General features: G+C 39.5%; 1 protein-coding gene across 1 annotated transcript; it reads right to left on the minus strand.

The window, feature by feature from the left end:
• Positions 1-1183: 1183 nt before the first annotated feature.
• LOC130473949 (zinc finger protein 135-like) lies at positions 1184-10572 on the minus strand (the record flags this gene model as incomplete). The annotated part of the gene is made up of 3 exons (XM_056845638.1): positions 10561-10572; positions 2282-2542; positions 1184-2197 (listed from the first exon to the last, which is right to left on the minus strand). Coding segments are annotated over exons 1-3 (1287 nt in total), but the record flags the coding sequence as incomplete, so codon positions are not given.
• Between the last annotated feature and the right edge of the window lie 4823 nt (positions 10573-15395).

Here is a 15395-nt window from a genome sequence, read left to right on the forward strand (position 1 = left end):
GAATCCCTTTGCATACTTTGAGCATTCAAAAGGTTATTCCCGTGTGCTTTCTTAAATGTTGTTGAAGATTGCCATTCTGATTTAATCTCTTTCCACATTCTGAGAATTCAAAAGGTTTCTCTCTGATGTGGGTTCTTAGATACCTTTGAAGATGTCAATTTCTCTGTCCACACTCTGAGCATTCAAAAGTATAACTCTGTGTGGTTGAATGATGTATTTGAAGATTGCTACTCTGGCAAAATCTCTTTCCACATTTTGAGCATTCAAAAAGTTTCTGCCTTGTGTACTTTCTTAGATGCCAAGGAACATCACTATTCTGGCTCAATATCTTTCCACATTTTGTGGATTCAAAAATGTTTTTCCCCTGTCTGGATTCCTCAATGTTTTTGAAGATTGCTACTCTGACTGAATCTCTTTCCACACTCAGAATTCAAAAGGATTCTCCCCTGTGCGGATTCCTTGATGTGTTTGAAGAGTGCAACTTCGACTGAATCTCTTTCCACACTCTGACGATTCAAAAGGTTTCTCCCCTGCGTGGACTCTTTGATGTGTTTGAAGACTGCTAATGTCATTTAATCTCTTTCCACACTCTGACGATTCAAAAAATTTCTCCTCTGTGGATTCGTTGATGCCTCTGAAGTTGGTCACATTGATTAAACATCTTTCCACACACTGAGCATTCAAAATGTTTCTCACCTGTATGGGTTTTTAGATGCTTTTGAAGACTATCACTGTGACTGAATCTCTTTCCACACACTGAGCATTCAAAAGGTTTCTCCCCTGTGTGGATTCCTTGATGTGTTTGAAGAGTGCAACTTCGATTGAATCTCTTTCCACACTCTGAGAATTCAAAAGGTTAGTCCTCTGTGTGGATCCTTTGATGTGCCACTTCGACTGAATCTCTTTACACACTCTGAGCATTCAAAAGGTTTCTCCCCTGTGTGGAGTCTGATGGGCTTCAAGATTGCCCCTTTGACTGAATCTCTTTCCAAAGTCTGAGCATTCAAAACGTTTCTCCCCTGCGTGGATTCTTTCATGGGTTAGAAGACTGCTACTGTCATTGAATCTCTTTCCACACTCTGAGCATTCAAAAGGTTTCTCCCCAATGTGGATTCTTTGATGTGCTTGACGATGGCCACTTCGACTATATCTCTTTCCGCACTCTGAGCATTCAAAAGGTTTCTCCCGTGTGCATTCTTTGATGTATTTGAAGACTGCCACTTTGACTGAATCTCTTTCCACACACTGAGCATTCAAAAGGTATGTCCCCTGTGTGGAGTCTTTGATGGGCTTCAAGATTGCCCCTTTGATTGAATTTCTTTCCACAGTCGGAGCATTCAAAAGTTTTCTCCCCTGTGTGGATTCTTTGATGTTTTTGAAGACTGCTACTGTCATTGAATCTCTTTCCACACTCTGAGCATTCAAAAGGTTTCTCCCCTGTGTGGATTCTTTGATGTGTTTGAAGACTGCTACTGTCACTGAATCTCTTTCCACACTCTGAGCATTCAAAAGGTTTCTCCCCTGTGTGGATTCTTTGATGTCTTTTAAGATTTCTACTGTTATTGAATCTCTTTCCACACTCTGAGCATTCAAAAGGTTTATCCCCTGTGTGGATTCTTTGATGTGTTTGAAGATTCCTCCTGACACTGAATCTCTTTCCACACTCTGAGCATTCAAAAGGTTTCTCCCCTGTGTGGATTCTTTGATGTCTTTGAAGAGTGCCACTTCGACTGAATCTTTTTCCACACTCTGAGCATGCAAAAGGTTTCTCCCCTGTGTGGATTCTTTGATGTTTTTGAAGACTGCTACTGTCATTGAATCTCTTTCCACACTCTGAGCATTCAAAAGGTTTCTCCCCTGTGTGGATTCTTTGATGCTGTTGAAGATGGCCACTTTGACTAAATTTCTTTCCACATTCTAAGCATCCAAAAGGTTTCTCCCCTGTGTGGATTCTTTGATGTCTTTTAAGATTTCTACTGACATTGAATCTCTTTCCACACTCTGAGCATTCAAAAGGTTTCTCCCCTGTGTGGATTCTTTGATGTGTTTGAAGACTGCTACTGTGATTGAATCTCTTTCCACACTCTGAGCATTCAAAAGGTTTCTCCCCTGTGTGGATTCTTTGATGTGTTTGAAGACTGCTACTGTGATTGAATCTCTTTCCACACTCTGAACATTCAAAAGGTTTCTCCCCTGTGTGGATTCTGTGATATTTTTGAAGACTGCTACTGTGATTGAATCTCTTTCCACACTCTGAGCATTGAAAAGTTTTCTCCCCGATGTGGATTCTTTGATGTGTTTGAAGACTGCTACTGTCATTGAATCTCTTTCCAGACTCTGAACATTCAAAAGGTTTCTCCCTTGTGTGGATTCTTTGATGTTTTTGAAGACTGCTACTGTCATTGAATCTCTTTCCACACTCTGAGCATTCAAAAGGGTTCTCCCCTGTGTGGATTCTTTGATGTGTTTGAAGACTGCTACTGTCACTGAATCTCTTTCCACACTCTGAGCATTCAAAAGGTTTCTCCCCTGTGTGGATTCTCTGATGTATTTGAAGATGACCAGTTTGACTGAATTTCTTTCCACACTCTGATAATTCAAAAGGTTTCTCCCCTGTGTGGATTCTTTGATGTTTTTTAAGACTGCTACTGTTAGTGAATCTCTTTTCACATTCTGAGCATTCAAAGGTTTTCTCCCCTGTTCGGATTCGTTGATGTGTTTTAAGACTGCCACTGTGAATGAATCTCTTTTTATGCTCTGAGCTGTCAATAGGCTTCTCCCCTGTGTGGGTTCTTTGGTGCACAAGAAGCTGTGATCTGCATATGAAGTACTTCCAACACCACAAGCATTTATGTGCCTCCATTATACTATGCTTTGGGAAAATGGCCTTACTCCTTCTTCCATGAGAGAACGTCCATCCACTACCAATGCAGATCAAGGACTTCTGTCCTGAATGAATCCTTTGGTGTTCAATAAGATCTGAGTGAGTTCTTTGATGTGAAGTAACGGCTGATTTCCAAATGAAGGTCTTTCTGCTTTCCATGCAAGCATATGGTTTAACTCCTGAGGAGATTTGCCTTTTGGAACTAACATTCATGTTCCTACAGAAGGTCTTTCTAAAGGCCATCTTTTTACGTTCATGTTCCCTGGAGCGGATTTTCCAGTTGGCACGGACGTCTTTATTCCTTCTTGTTTTGGTTGACCTTTCTTCTTGGACTGGGATTTCACGGAAGCCTCCTCCTTCGGGCAGAATAGGCTTATCCCTCCTCTTGGCTGTGTGGCTTTCCTCCTGCCTCTGTGGTCCATCTCCATCCCTGCAGTTTCCTTTGGCGTTTTCATTCTTGGCTTTTCCCAAAGAGAACCCTTGGAATCCCCCAACCGTTTCCTCTACTTGAGCTTCTGGAATAAAGAAAGAGGCCCAGTCAGCAAATATGAAAGAATCCAAGCCATCCATCAGGCACTGCCCACTAATGGGTGGCATTTCTTTTCTCAGAACTTCCCCCCTCCCCTAAATGGGCCATTGGACACATTCCCAGCCAGAACTCCTGATGGTAATCCCACCTGGGAGACAACTGTGTTATAATGTTGAGAAATACGGATGGGACCCCTTCTAGTTTTCCTGAGGGCCTCTCAGTACCACATTGGCCTCAGTCCAGGACACCCTCTCTGGCTTGGGTGATGACCACTATACTGGCCTCAGTTTCCCCTGGGCCAGTCTGGCTGCTTGGGTCATTCTACCCAGCCATGCTATATATTACTTTTGCTGTCTCTCCACCACCTCAAGGCCTCCAGAAGGGAGCAAGTAGCGGGGCAAGCCTCAAAACAACGTATTGCTGTTCAAGATGTTGATTCATGCATCATCCCAATGACACGATCGTAATAGCACCAATTTGCACCTTTGTCACCTATGAATGTTCCTGTCGAGGGTCAGTCAGGTTGACAGTGAGGACCCATCAAAGGAAAAGGGGCCCTGTGTAGCCAAACCAGAGCCAACAGAAGGTGGCCAGCAAGGGACTGAGGCTCAATCAAATCAAATTTATTAATACAGTCGACTGACCAATCACATGCCAGCACATCAACATGTCCAGACTCAATAGTTGTGCACCACGGAATCACAAACTGCTCATACGAATAAAGGTTTAAGATCAATACAAACAACCCCTGATTCAATTATCACCTTGAAATTGATAAAATTGTAAAATATTTTAATGATCATTCTCTAATAAGGTTCTGCGTATTTTAACACCAACAGCACAGAACTTGGCAGTTTGGAGCAGGAGCTGAGGAAATTCTCCTAATAGGAGCTCCTTTGCCAAAAGCTCAACTGCCTCTTCAGGGAGTTTTCCAAGCAAGGGGGAAATAAGCTTTGATCTAACTTCGCGGCAGAATGGGCAACATATCACTGCATGGTTTCAATGTCCCCTATCCTACACGGACAAAACCTCTCTGGTCTAGGGATCTAGGGATCTTCTTCTATTTCCCTTCCAAAACAGATGATGGTAGGGCCTGACATCTGGCAATGGTAAAGGGCTTCCTGTAATTAATAGGCTCAAGATGAGAAAAATAAGCTGCAGGTAAAATCAAGTATCTAGATTTATCGGGTGCTAGGGTTCCAAGGTCTGTCTGGCATTCAATGTCTTCCACCCTTTGCTTCAAGTAACTTGATGCTCGGTCTAGGCCCATGGCTAACAGGGTAGGTGGAGAAAGGCCCAGGCAGGCCATTTTATTAAGGACCGTCTTTAGCCATGTTAACTGGAACGTATCCTGTAGAAGCAGGGGAAGTAGACCTTGAGGACTAAGGTTTAATTTAAGCCAAAGAATACTGGAAGCAATACAAACCCTTGCCTCCACCCTCACCACTCCTGCCTCCAGTCTAGCAGTAGCATTTCATATTCAACGAGGTAACTGGAGGGCTGCTCTGAAAAATTTAGATTGAACCCACTCCAATGGGAGAAAGGTAGACGAAGGCAGCCCAAGTATAGTCCCATATGTCAGTTGTGCCAGTGTTTTCGCTTGGTAAAGCTTAAGAGTGGCTGGAAGGTAATGCCCTCCCTTAGTTCTTGAAAATTTAATGATTTTTAAGGCAGTTTTGCCCTTTCTCTGCAGCATAATCGCTGTGAGCTTTTCTAGAACCAGAGGCTTGTAAGACTACTACTAAGTATTTAAACTTGAGTACCTGGTCTATTTTGTGGCCATTAATGCTCCATTGTCGTACTTTAGGGCGCTCTCACAAAAGGCCATAACTTTTGTCTTTGAGTAATTAATGTCCAGTTGTTCAATAGAACAATATTACAATATTACAATTACAATAGCCTCTGCATGGCTCTTTTAAGGCCCACCGGGGTCCTGGATCGCAGGACCGTGTCATCAGCATGGAGTAAGACAGAGATATCACGATGGGCTAGCTTTGGAGGATGTAAAGCTGGGTCTTTTAAGTTGCTAACTGCATTGTTGATGCAGTAATTAAATAGCTTAGGTGCCAGAATGCAGTCCTGCTTCACTCCTTGGTAGGTGTTTACAACTCTGGAAAGATGCCCTTGTCTGCTGCATCTGACCTGAAGGGTGGTGTTATCATACAGAATACGGATCAAGACCTTGATCGATGGAAGAGCATTCTAACTTTTCCCAGTGTCTGTTTCTAGCAATAGAGTCAAATGCTGCTTTAAGGTCTATAAAGGCTATGAACAAAGCCGTTGGACCCTTGAAAGAGTATTTTTTCAATTACATGCTGTAAAATCAGGCAGTGGTCTAAAGTGGACCTGCTCTCTCTAAAGTCAGCTTGTTCGTCGACAATAATGTTCTCTTGATCTAGCCAGCTGGTAAATTTGTCGTGAAGGTGCTTGGCATACAATTTACTAATAATGCTGAGGAGACTAATACTCCTATAGTTGGCTCGATTGTCCTCCTTTCCTTTCTCAAAAAAACGGCACCACAATCACCCTGCCCCAGTCCTTTGGCAGATGTCCAGTCCTATCTATATAGGTAAAAAACAAGGCCAGGAAAGGAACCCACCAGTCTTTGTTGTTCTTTTGTTTTTTTTTGTTTTTGAAAATTTTTATTGGTTTTTATAATATAAATTTTCCATGTTGACAAACAATAAAAGTAATATAAAAAACTAAATCATAAGTAATGTTGTTATAGTTATTTAAGTACTTAATAAAATAAAAATAAAGGAAAATTTGTTGACTTCCCCATCACCTCCATCCTCCTCTTAATAAAGTATTCTATCCCATCGTGATAATTATTCTTATATCTCAGTTAAGTTTCAATCACAATATTCTATTAATATAATTAATTACACTTCTTTATGTTAGCAATATCATCTAGATCAGATTGGAAGTACTCTTCCATTTTCCCCAGTCCTAGTTCATATTCACAATATTTCATCCAAGCCTCCCATTCCCCCATGAATTGAACATTGTCCTTTTGGTTTAAAGTAGCTCTAAGTTTTGCCATTTCCACCAGTTCAAACATTTTCATAATCCAGTCTTTTTTCCCAGGAGTGTCTGCCCCTTTCCATTTTGCTGCATAGAGCAATCTTGCAGCTGTTGTCGCATAGATCAAAAAAGTCCTTTGTATTAACAAGTCATCAGGTATCATACTTAATAGCATCATTTCTGGTGTTTTGGGTATATTTTTTGGTACTATTAGTCTTAATTCATTATAGGTCATATCCCAAAAATCCTTAGCTTTGTCACAAGTCCACCACATATGATAAAAGGAACCAACTTCTTTATTGCATTTCCAACATTTAGGGGATGTCACTTTGTAAATCCTTGCAATCTTCTTAGGTGTTAAATGCCATCTATACATCATTTTATATATATTTTCTCAAATTGATTGCGCATTTATTCCTTTCAGGTCTTTCGCCCATAATCTTTCCCATTTGTTTAAGGCAATATCATGTCCCACAGTTTGAGCCCAGTTAATCATTGTTGGTTTAATTGTTTCCTGCTCACAATAAATTGTTAAAAGAAGATTGTACATTTTAGAGATCAGTTGAGTGTTATTATCTAGTAACATCCTGTGAAAAGGCGATTTTTCTTTAGAAAATCCATTCTTCATATCTTGTGTAAATACTGATTTAATTTTATGATATTGAAACCATTGTAAATCGTCTTTAAGTAACTGAAAGTCTTTTAGTGAGCTTTTTTTCCCTTCCCAGTTAATTAACTCTTGATAGGTGATAAATTTGTCCAATCTAAGTGGGCATAATGTCAACATTTCTTGAGGTGATATCCACATCGGTGTTACTGGTTCAAGAATATGTTTATATCTCATCCAGATATGAAATAAGGAGGACCTGATTATATGGTTACGAAATGATGCTTGTATCTTGATTTTACCATACCACAAATAGCCATGCCATCCACTTATATTGTTAAAACCTTCAAGATCTAACAAATGCGAGTTAGATAAGTTCATCCAGTCCTTTAGCCATACTAAAGCGGCCGCTTCAGCATAGAGTTGAAAATTAGGTAATGCTAAACCTCCTCTAACTTTAGAGTCCATCAAGTGTTTATAAGCAATCCTCGGCTTTTTCCCTTGCCATATGAAATTTAATACATCTTTCCTCCAAATATCAAAATATTTAACATGTGATATTATAGGCAAATTTTGGAATAAGAAAAGCATCCTTGGTAAAATATTCATTTGGACTGTTGATATACGTCCCAAAAGTGACAATTTTTATTTGACCAAATGATCATGTCAGTTTTTATTTTATCCCATAATTTAAGATAGTTGTTAGTTATACATTATTTATTCTTTGCAGAGATCCAGATTCCCAAATATTTGACCTTATTAGCCTTCTCCCAACCTGTATATGATATAAACTCCTGCTGTTCTGTTTCTGGTAGATTCTTAAATATTGTCTTTGTTTTTTCTTGATTAACTTTAAACCCTGATACATTTCCAAAGTCGTCCAAAGTTTCCAGCAATATCTTCATTGATTGTGTTGGATTCTCCAAAATTAACAGAAGGTCATCCGCGAATGCTCTCAATTTAAATTCATGTTTTTTTTAATTTTTAGTCCGCGAATGTCCTCCATACTCCTTAGCTTACAACGTAGTGATTCCAGCACCAACAAAAATAATAATGGAGACAAGGGACATCCTTGTCTGGTTCCTTTCTTAATTGAACAATTATCAGACATTGATTCATTGACCAAAATTTTTGCCTGTTGGGATGTGTATATGGCTGATATACCTCTCAAGAAGCGGTCTCCAAAATTTAATTTTTCCAATATCTTTTTCATAAAATCCCAGGAGACCATATCAAAAGCTTTCTCTGCGTCCAGAAATACAAAGGCCACTGTTTGTTGGATATTCTGGTCATAATATTCCAATGAGTCTAATAAAACTCTTATATTATCTTTAATTTGCCTTCCTGGAACAAAGCCTGCTTGGTCTTCATGTATAAGGTCCTTAATAAAATGCTTTATCCTATTCGATAAGACCGAAACATAGATCTTATAATCCACATTTAACAGCGAAATAGGTCTATAGTTTGATGTTTTTTCTGGATCTCTTCCTTCCTTAGTTATCAACGATATAAATGCATGGGACCAAGTCTCTGGGGATGTTCCCTTATCCAAAATTGTATTACAAAGTAATACAAAAAATTCAATAAATTGTCACTGAATGTTTTATAAAATAGTGCAGTAATTCCATCTGGTCCTGGTGTCTTATCCGTTTTTTGTTTCATTATTGCTTCTTGTAGTTCCTCCTTTGTAATTGGAGCATCTATCCATTCTTGTTACAAATTCTTTTTGTATATCCGTAGTTGTATAAACTGGTACTTTAGCAGATTGGATTTTTGTTATAATCTTCTTTTGAAATGAATCTTTCAGTTGGGTTGCTAAACATTTTCCAGGTTTGTTAGCATGTTCAAAGCATTTTTGTTTAGCAGATTTTAAATTTTTGTTCATTTCCTCCATTATTATCAAATTTAGTTGGTGTTTAGATACAGAAATCTTCATTTGTATGTCATTTTTCTCTTCTTCATATAGAGCCATAACAAGTTTTTGCTCCAAATTTTGTAAATCCCAGAGTATATTATTGGTAAATTGTAGTTGGGTTTTCTTCCACGCCGTGTGTTTCTGTATCATGAATCCTCTTAGAACAGCTTTGAATGCATCCCAAACTGTATTTAGCGAAGTTTCCCCATTAAGATTAATTTCAAAAAAATCTTTAATTAAATCCTGTAGTTCTTTTTGAATCTTATTGTCCTTTAAAAGTTTATCATTTAATCGCCATCTAAATGCTTGTTTATTGTTCCATTCAAATGTAACTGGATTGTGATCAGAAAAAGTTCTTGGTACGATTTGAATTTTACGTAATTGCGTAAAAATAGACTTACTAGCCCATATCATATCTATCCTGGAGTGTGAGTCATGTCTTGCTGAACAATAAGTATATTCTTTAGCTGTTATATTCATTGTTCTCCAGATGTCTTGTATTTCCAATTCCGAAGCCATGGTGAAGAAGGTTTTAGGCAAACATCCTTCATTTTCGTCTTTTGCTTTTGATTTTTTATCCAACGTTGAGAGAATAACACCATTGAAGTCGCCCATCAGAAGAATCTGATCATTTTCATATTGGGAAATCAGTTCATGTAATTGTCCATAGAATTTTGCTTTTCCTTCATTGGGTGCATATATTCCTACCACAATCGTCTTTTGCCCCAATATTTTGGTTTTGATAATTACAATTCTCCCTTCATCGTCTTTGTACAGTAATTCAGGACTAAGGCTAGGATGAGCATATATCACTACTCCCTTTGTTTTTGTTTTAGCCGATGCGACAAATGCTTGTCCAAGCACTTGTCTATCCAGGTATCTTTTATGCTTTGTTGCTATATGAGTCTCTTGCAGACAAATTAGGGAGTATTTGTATTTCTGTAAATATTTAAAAATTCTAGCCCGTTTAGTTTTTTCATTCAAACCATTCACATTCCAAGAAATTACTTTTGCCATGGTGTAATAATTATTGAAGCAAAATATTCAGTCTATAACTCAGCACCTCCCTCTGCTCCCTGTGATTCCTCTTCTTCTTCTTCCTCTTCCTTTTGTTCCAAGGTTAATCCTTTAAGTTCTGTCTTATATTTCCTCAAAAATTTTCCCACATCTGTTGGTGATAAGATTGTCATTTTCATTTCTTTGTATGTGAAGGCCAAGCCTTGTGGCATAATCCAACGATATTTAATACCATTAGCTTTCAGAACAGACACAAATTCTTTGTAATTGTTCCTCTGTGAGAGTAAATGTCTTGGTATGTCCTTTAAAAGTATTAGAGGAATATCTCCTGCAGAAACCGGGTTGTCATAATGAATCTTCATGATCCTATCCTTAATCCTTGTATCATAAAAAACAATCATGAGATCTCTTGGTTTAGATCTTTTCATTCTGGCAGGTAATGGTATTCTATAAACTCTGTTAATGCCTTGGTTCAGCACTTGTTCTTCTATTTGAAATAGGTAAGCCAGGTTTGGAACTACAGTTTCTTTGTTATCTCCCATCATATCTGGTAAATTGCGCAGACGAAGGTTGGTTTCTCTTACTCTCATCTCCATCATGGCTATCTGATCTTTGGCTGCTGTCTGGTTAGTTTGTATTGTTTCAATCTGTTTTTCTTGGCTTACTAATTTTTTCTTTGTATCCTTATGTTCTTCCATCACTTTCTTGATTGATAAGTCCATTGTTTGCATATCTGTCTTCATAATATTCATTTGGGTCTTTACGTCTTTGAGGTCTTCTGTAACCACATCTAATTTCTGGTTAATAGCTTGAGATGCTTGGCCAAGATTTGTCATCATAGAAGTCAGCTGTGCCATCTGTGTTGACATCTGTTCAAACTGCTTAGTTGTTGCTTCTGTTTGTTTGGCTAACATGTCTGGTAATTTCTTTTCCATAGTTAAGGTTTGTGCAGTTTCTTTCAATTTTGTGTAGGCAGGGCTATGTAATGAACCAGAACGGGGGCGAGATCCAGACATTTACATTGAAATAAGGCTGGTAAAATACATGTCGTCGGACAGGGCCCTCTAACTTATAGTTAATAAAGAATGGTTCAATGATCAGCTTAACTGTTTTTCCGAATTAAAAAGGTCCAGGTTTCACCTTGTAAAACAGCTTGTTAAAGATTTGGAGTACCAGCGAGTTCAGCCGGACGCTCTAGGTCAGATCAAACCAGGAAGTATTCCGGAAGTTGATTTCGCCGCGGACCTTCTACCGCCTCTTCTCGATGGTTGTTTCCTTCAGGAATTATTTCTATGTTACTCGAGTGCGACGTGTATCCGGTCCTACGACTTACTTCCTGTTGTTGTCAATCAGATGATAGAGAGGGTGGTATAGAGGGTCTTCCGGTCCAAGGAATCCCTTGTTATGCAAACGTGGCAGGAGGTCCTTTTTCACCGGAAACTCAGAGAGTAATTCTCCCTCCCCTTCCCTCAAGGTTGCTTCTCATTGGTGAGGATTTTAGTCCATCCCATAAGCGTCCTTCCAACTCTTTGTTTTGATTTAAGCTGATCAACTTGATAAGGCTCCTGTCTCCAATCCTGGTGGATTTTGTAAGTCAAACTTATCCGATTCAGTTAAGGGAGGAGTAAGGGTACTGGGAATATCTTCATCTACCCCCCCGGTTATTCGGTACACCAGTAAGAGATGAGGGATTCTTGTGTACTCACTTGGGCATCCAGAAGTGAGGTTCTTGTCTTAAAGTAGTCCTTATGTTGGTTATAAGGTGGTGGAGGGTAGAGTCTTATGCCGAAGTTGCGTTTTGGCAATTTCTTTCCCTCAGTGCCCAGGCAGGACCGGCATCCAAAACTCCGGCAGCCTTATAAAAGCTCCCTCGGAGTATTTAGGAGGTCAAACTGCAATAAAGGGCTGCAGGGAATTCCTGCTATCCAACCCACTTGCAAGGGTCGGGTTGGGGTGTATAAAACACCCCAAGGTTAACGCAAACTTGGATTTCACCCAGGAGCTCCTGGGCAAACGTAGCACTCACCCCAGCGACACCACCGGAAGTCCAGTCTTTGTTGTTCTTCAAAGGTTTGGGTGGGATAAAATCAGCACCTGGGGCTTTCCCTAGTCTAAGTTGGTCAATCAAGGGTTCAGCTTCCCTTAACTGAGGCTCAGTCCTAGCCTCCGTTCAGCCCTGAGCCAGCAGGCGAGTCACGCCCACCCCCCAGCACTAAGCCAGCAGACGAAGGGCAAGCAATGCCCTTCCAGATCACCTACCGCTTTGCAGGAATGTAGGAAGAGACCGCAAATGGAATTGTGAGAGAGAAGGCACAGTGCTCACCTCCAGAGCCGAAAGCAGCTGTTTGCCAATACCGGATATGAGTTGTTGCTGGATGCTAACTGAATTAGTGGGAGCAAAGCATAAAAGGCTCTCAGAGGAATCTGTTGGGTGTGGCTGCAAGGAGTAAGGCAAACGCTTGCCTGACGCCACTGTGCTGCCTGAAACTCTGATGAATAGTGGTTGCTAAACCCCTGGATACTTATCTTGGACTACAAAACCCTGACTCCTGGAACCCTTCATGCTCTCTGCTTCCAAGACCCTGCAACCTGATACCCAAAGCCTGCCAATCAGTACCGTTCCTTACCCAGAAAGGCCGCGCTAGCATAGTTCTCCAGCATGACTTCTTCACAGAGAGCTCTTTGGTGTGGATCCAGCAGGGCCCACTCTGCCTCGGTGAAATACACGGCCACCTCCTCAAAGGAAACCAGAGGCTGAAAAAAGAGAGAGGATTGCCTCAAGCCAAGCAGAGACTGCACTCTGCAAGGGGCTGTTCTGGGAGGGTGCAGGATGGAGAGTTTGGCGCGTGTAAAAGGAGTGGCGGTCAGAGCCTCTTGCCTCGGCCCCTTACCAGCAACTGCAGGAGAAAACTTCCCCCTGAGAAAGGAGTGGGGACCCAGGCTGTGCCCCACTCTTCTACTCTACCTTGACTGGAGGTGCAGCAGCTGTTTCCATTCCTCCGCAAAAAGAATGGATCAACACTGTCTCTTCAATTCCTGCAAAGGAGAGAAAGGGGGAAGAAAGGGTATCAGTCTCCACTTCGTATTCTGTTTGCTTGTGTGAATTGTGCTTTATGTAATCCCATTCCTAGGACTGTGAAAACTTGCCCTATGTACACTCAAAAATAATTGTAACTTTTTGTAGTAAGCAGTGGGAGAGGTGGAAGAGAAGCAAATGGAACCAATGAGCCTTGAGGGGCTTTAAAAGCTGCTGACACCTTTCAGACTCCTGTGATACTTGAAACTTTTTTTTAAATAATTTTTTATTATTTTCAACAGAATAAATCACATCTTCTCCAAAATGGTAACATTCATAACTTTCAAACATTAATGATGATGTGAACAATGACTTCCCCCTCACTCTCTTCCACCTAAAAATTGATTATAATACTTTTGCTAACAGATCAATCCCTTTATTATGTAAGTAATGTATATTTATATCGCCTTATTTAATAAATTTAAGTAATTCACTGTCATAATACTATTATCTATATCCTGTAAATAAAAGGGATTAAATCAAGGAATAGCCTTTAAATGGTCCCATTAAAAATATTTTTTCACAGTATGTTTTCCAAACCTCCCATTCCCCCCAAAACTGTACATTATCAGTTTGATTTATCAAAGCTGTGCGTTTTGCCATTTCCATCGTTTGTAACATCTTTACAATCCAATCTTTTTTCGACGGTGTCTCAGCAGTGTTCCATTTAGTTGGATATACCACACGCGCGGCCGTGGTGGCATATATTAAAAAGGTCCAATGTGTAAAAATGGTGTCCGGTATCATACTAAGTAGCATCATTTCTGGTGTTTTAGGAATATTTTGCTGCAAAATCATCCTTATTTCATTGTAAATCATCTCCCAAAATTTCTTAGCATATTCACATGTCCACCACATATGATGAAAAGATCCTACCTCCTTGTTACACTTCCAACAGTTTGATGACATTGAGGGAAATGTTTTTGCTCGTTTCTTCGGGGTTACATACCATTTGTACATCATTTTATATACATTTTCTCTTAAAAGCTGCGAAGATATAAGTTTCAAGTCTCTTGTCCACAACCTTTCCCATTTTTGCAGCATTATATCGTGGCCTAGCATTTGCGCCCAGCTGATCATAGTAGGTTTAATTTGTTCCTGTTCACATTGAAATTGTAACAATAGTTTATACATCTTAGATATAAGGTGATCATCTGTGTCCAGCAAGGATTTCTGTAACATTGATTTAGATTTAGAAAACCCTGTTTTCAAGTCTTGTACAAAAACCAAATTTATCTGATGGTACTGAAACCAGGTTAATACATCTTTAACTTCTTCATAATCTTTTAGTACACACTTTGTACCTTGTCATTTCAATAGATCCTGGTAAGTTACAAATTGAGCAGGTCTCAGTGGGCGTAATGTTAGCATTTCTTGTGATGAAATCCATAAAGGAGTCTTTTCTTCTAGTACATGCTTGTATCTTATCCATATCTTATATAGAGGGATGATTTAACCAGGTGCTGCTGAAATGATACATGAGTTTTAACCTTATTATACCACAAATAACCATGCCATCCACCCCTATTATCAAAGCCCTCCAAGTCCAGTAAATGTGTATTTTGTAAATCCATCCAGTCTTTCAGCCATACTAAAGCAGCCACTTCAGCATATAGTTTAAAATTGGGAAGTGCAAGTCCACCTCTCTCTTTAGAATCAATCAAATACTTGTAAGCAATCCTTGGTTTCTTGCTTTGCCAGATAGTTCAGTATATCCTTTTTCCATAGATTGAAATATTTTACATGAGATATAACTGGGAGGTTCTGAAACAAAAATAACAGTCTTGATAATACATTCATTTATATTGTCGAAATACGGCCCAACAAAGACAAATTCTTGTTAGTCCAGATCATCATATCTCTCTTTATTTCCTCCCATAGCTTTGTATAATTATTAAAGACCAAGTCTACATTTTTTGTGGAAATCCAAATTCCCAAATATTTTACCTTAGTTGCTTTCTGCCATCCAGTTGTAGCAGTAAAAACTTGCTGTTCTGTATTTGAAACATTTTTTAAAATCTCCTTAAAAAAGGAGTCACTGATAGAATAGAGAAACTTTTGAAAAAACATAACCTACAGTGTTTAAACCCACCAAGAAAATACAACAAATGCTATGATCAGCAAAAGACAAAAGAGACCCCCTCACCTCTGCAGGAGTATATCGTATACCTTGCAGCTGTGGACAAGTTTACATCGGGACCACAAAACGCAGCATACAAACAAGGATAAAAGAACATGAAAGATACTACAGACTTGGCCAACCTGAGAAATCAGCAGTGGCTGAACATGGACTGACACAAACAGGACACAGGGTCTTATTCCAAGACACTGAAAGACTGGACA

The sequence above is a fragment of the Euleptes europaea genome, chromosome 1 (genome assembly GCF_029931775.1).
Source record: "Euleptes europaea isolate rEulEur1 chromosome 1, rEulEur1.hap1, whole genome shotgun sequence".
Classification (NCBI taxonomy): Eukaryota; Metazoa; Chordata; class Lepidosauria; order Squamata; family Sphaerodactylidae; genus Euleptes; species Euleptes europaea.